Below are 1,495 nucleotides of genomic sequence, written 5' to 3'. Positions count from 1 at the left end.
ACAGCCGCTGCTGAGCTGGATGTGGCGCATGCTGTACAGCACCGGTGCAGGGCACAAATTCAGCTGCACAGAGAAACACACAGCTGTGTCCTGGCGCATTGCCGCAAGAGCCACGGGTTTGTTTACAGATACAGCTCGGCAACGCGCTCGTCATGCTGGACCGCGACACAGAGCAACTCAGCCCCCGAGCAGACACGAACAAACACCAACAAAGAGCTGCTACACGGCTCGCAAGCCGCGCGCGGCCGCCGCCCGCGCCCGTCAGTCCGGCCCGCCGGCCGGCGGCTGCGCGCCGCCCTCCCCGCCGCTGCTGAAGACGCTCTCCAGCGCCGTGGCCGCGCTGTAGAAGCGCATCGTCTCCCCCAGGACCTCCGCCTCCTTCTGCAGGCGCCCCAGGGTGGAGTCCTCCTCCAACAACACCTGCGGTGGGAGGGCGAATCGTGAGAGGGATCAGGTGGTTGCGGTTTACACGGGGCTGTGCGGCGCCGATGGGGGACGGAGCACGGGCGGCCGTGGCAAGCAGTGACAAGACACACGGGTGCGTGGCGCGTCTGCAGCAGTGGGGCTCTGGCCACTCTTTGGGGTAGCAACCAGCATGCTGTGTGCCTCGTGCGAAGACCAAGCAGGGCAGGTCAGCGGCAGCAAGTGGCACGGTGTGTGTTTTTAGGTGGAACAGGCGACCTGTGCAGAGCCCAACGCCCCACCTGCTGCGTGAGGCGGTGCTCCCCCAGAACAGACGCGATCCAGTAGGACAGCTGCGGTTGATGACCGCGCGGGAGAGAACCGAACGGGGCCATTGAGCAACCCACGGGAAGCATGTCCGGCTGTGTGCTGCCAGGAGCAGCACCCCGCAACCGGTTGCTTGTGCTCCCAGTCGACTCAAATTGATCCCCTCACGAGCCTCACATGCCGGAGACTCAAGGCCCAGAGGCACGCACGCAAATGCGGGGGACGCCTGCGCTGCCGGCCCAACCATCCTCACCTGCGTGGGCTTGTCCGTCAGCTCCGCCAGCTCAGACAGCTCTTCCAAGCTGTCGTCGTCCTCCGCGTCAGCGACCCCGGCCGCGGCTGCGGCGGCCGCGGCTGCTGAGCTGCCTTGCTGCTGCTGCTGCTGGCGGCGCTTGACCTTCCTGAAGAGGCGCAACACGTTCCTGAAGAGGTCCGCCACCTGCTCGGCCAGGGCCTTGGCCTGGGGGGGCAGGGGGATGGGGGTGCGGTTGAACGCAGGTGTGAGAACTTGATGGTGTGTGTTGTGTGTGTGTTGTGTTTTGTGTGTGCGAGTGCATGTAGCGCACTTGCACGCATGCATGTGCGCACGAGCGATACTCATCACGGTGGACACTAGTTGTGGTGTTAGCCACACATGTTGACAGACCAAACAACAGACTTTGTGGTGATGTCACCCCTGGTGCACACCCATGCACAATCACACAGGCCGTAACTCACCTCAGCCAGCGCGCCCATTCCCTGCATTCCCGCCCCCCATGTGTACAGC

General features: G+C 64.3%; 1 protein-coding gene across 1 annotated transcript in view; it reads right to left on the bottom strand.

Moving 5' to 3' along the window:
* Positions 1-261: 261 nt before the first annotated feature.
* Positions 262-1,495, bottom strand: part of MNEG_9252 (hypothetical protein) — a gene marked incomplete at both ends in the record, with an annotated part of 2,824 nt that continues 1,590 nt past the window's right edge. Inside the window, 3 exons of the mRNA XM_014042278.1 lie at positions 262-420; positions 705-755; positions 983-1,189. Coding sequence (XP_013897732.1) covers positions 262-420; positions 705-755; positions 983-1,189 — 417 coding nt within the window. The remainder of the gene's footprint in view (positions 421-704; positions 756-982; positions 1,190-1,495) is intronic.

Source organism: Monoraphidium neglectum (genome assembly GCF_000611645.1).
Source record: "Monoraphidium neglectum strain SAG 48.87 unplaced genomic scaffold scaffold01871, whole genome shotgun sequence".
NCBI classification, from domain to species: Eukaryota; Viridiplantae; Chlorophyta; class Chlorophyceae; order Sphaeropleales; family Selenastraceae; genus Monoraphidium; species Monoraphidium neglectum.
Note: the sequence above shows the minus strand (reverse complement) of the source record. Positions and strands in the feature narration are given on the sequence as shown.